At 56.7% G+C, this 1,162-nt stretch overlaps 1 protein-coding gene across 1 annotated transcript in view; it reads left to right on the top strand.

Annotated features, from left to right (window-relative positions):
* The window catches only part of LOC104497879 (voltage-dependent R-type calcium channel subunit alpha-1E-like), a gene marked incomplete at both ends in the record, with an annotated part of 23,520 nt that overhangs the window by 15,320 nt on the left and 7,038 nt on the right, over window positions 1–1,162 (top strand). Inside the window, one exon of the mRNA XM_010141180.1 lies at window positions 44–150. Coding sequence (XP_010139482.1) covers window positions 44–150 — 107 coding nt within the window. The remainder of the gene's footprint in view (window positions 1–43; window positions 151–1,162) is intronic.

Genomic DNA, 1,162 nt, shown 5'->3' on the forward strand with positions numbered 1-1,162 from the left:
TTCCTTGTTTTTTTTTTTTTTTTCCACTGTTTCCTGCCTTCAGATGATCGATCAGGGCTTGATCCTGCAGGACGGCTCCTACTTCCGGGACCTCTGGAACATCCTGGATTTCATCGTGGTGGTGGGAGCGCTTGTGGCTTTTGCCTTGGCGTAAGTAGCCATCATTTTGTCAGCTCTTTGCCTTCCCTTAGCTGGGGCGGGAGGAGGGTGGAACTGTGTGTTTTGGCTAACAGACCCTTTTTTTTTTTTAATATGATTTCTCTGCACCCTTCTGCTCTGCTTCTGGGATGGCTCCTGGTAGCAGCATGTGGCTGCTCCAGAAATGTGCTTCTCCTTGTTTGTCAAATGCTAGTGAGCAAGCAGGCAGGGGGCAAGGCAAGGGAGGCTGGAGATGCTAGGAAGAGGATGGTGGCGAAAGTGGACTTGAAAGAGGGCAGAAGGGTCTGTTAGAGATGGAAAAAGACCTAAGGGTGGCAGAGCTGGAGCTGTGCACCTGCTACACATCGCAGAGCTCACAGAGACAGCAAAAGCAGCATCTGCCAGGTAGAGCTTCCCTTTGAGCATGTTTGTGCTGGAAATGGTACCCCTGGCTGGGGCCTTCTCCTCTGCTCCAAGGGGGAGCACTGTCCCTGAGCTCTGCAGGGATGGGGATGAGACTGGTGGCGTTTGTGCCCACACCTTCTGCAGCACCACGCTGAGGGCAGGGTGCTGTGTGCTCGCTCTGCAGTGTGGTCCTCCTGAGCCTTGCCTTGCAGCTGGACTCCAGTAAGAAGCTTGTGGCACCTGTGGATCCGCTCTGCAGGGTGGCTTGATGTCAGTGACGGCCACGCCATGGGGGCAGGAGCGTGCAGGAGTGAGTTTCGTGCCTCTCCGCCCTCCTCTGTGCTGCCGGTTGGGGCAGTGTGAGTGCAGGGAGGGACATGCTGGTACCCCAAGAGTGGGTGCCAACGCGATGCTCACAAGCAAGGGGCACCCCCTGGTCCTCAGGGCCATGGTGCCTGCCGGTGTCCGAGAAGGGAGAGAAGAGAGGAGAGGCTCAGGCTCCTTTGTCACGCTCTTGTTCTCTCTTTGTGCCTTTGACACTGGTGACAGTGGTGTTAGTGCCGGTGAGAGGGGAGGGCCTGGGAGCCACGCGGACTGGAGGCCTGTCCTTGTCCACAGA

This window comes from Buceros rhinoceros, unplaced genomic scaffold (assembly GCF_000710305.1).
Source record: "Buceros rhinoceros silvestris isolate BGI_N320 unplaced genomic scaffold, ASM71030v1 scaffold24228, whole genome shotgun sequence".
Taxonomy (NCBI): Eukaryota; Metazoa; Chordata; class Aves; order Bucerotiformes; family Bucerotidae; genus Buceros; species Buceros rhinoceros.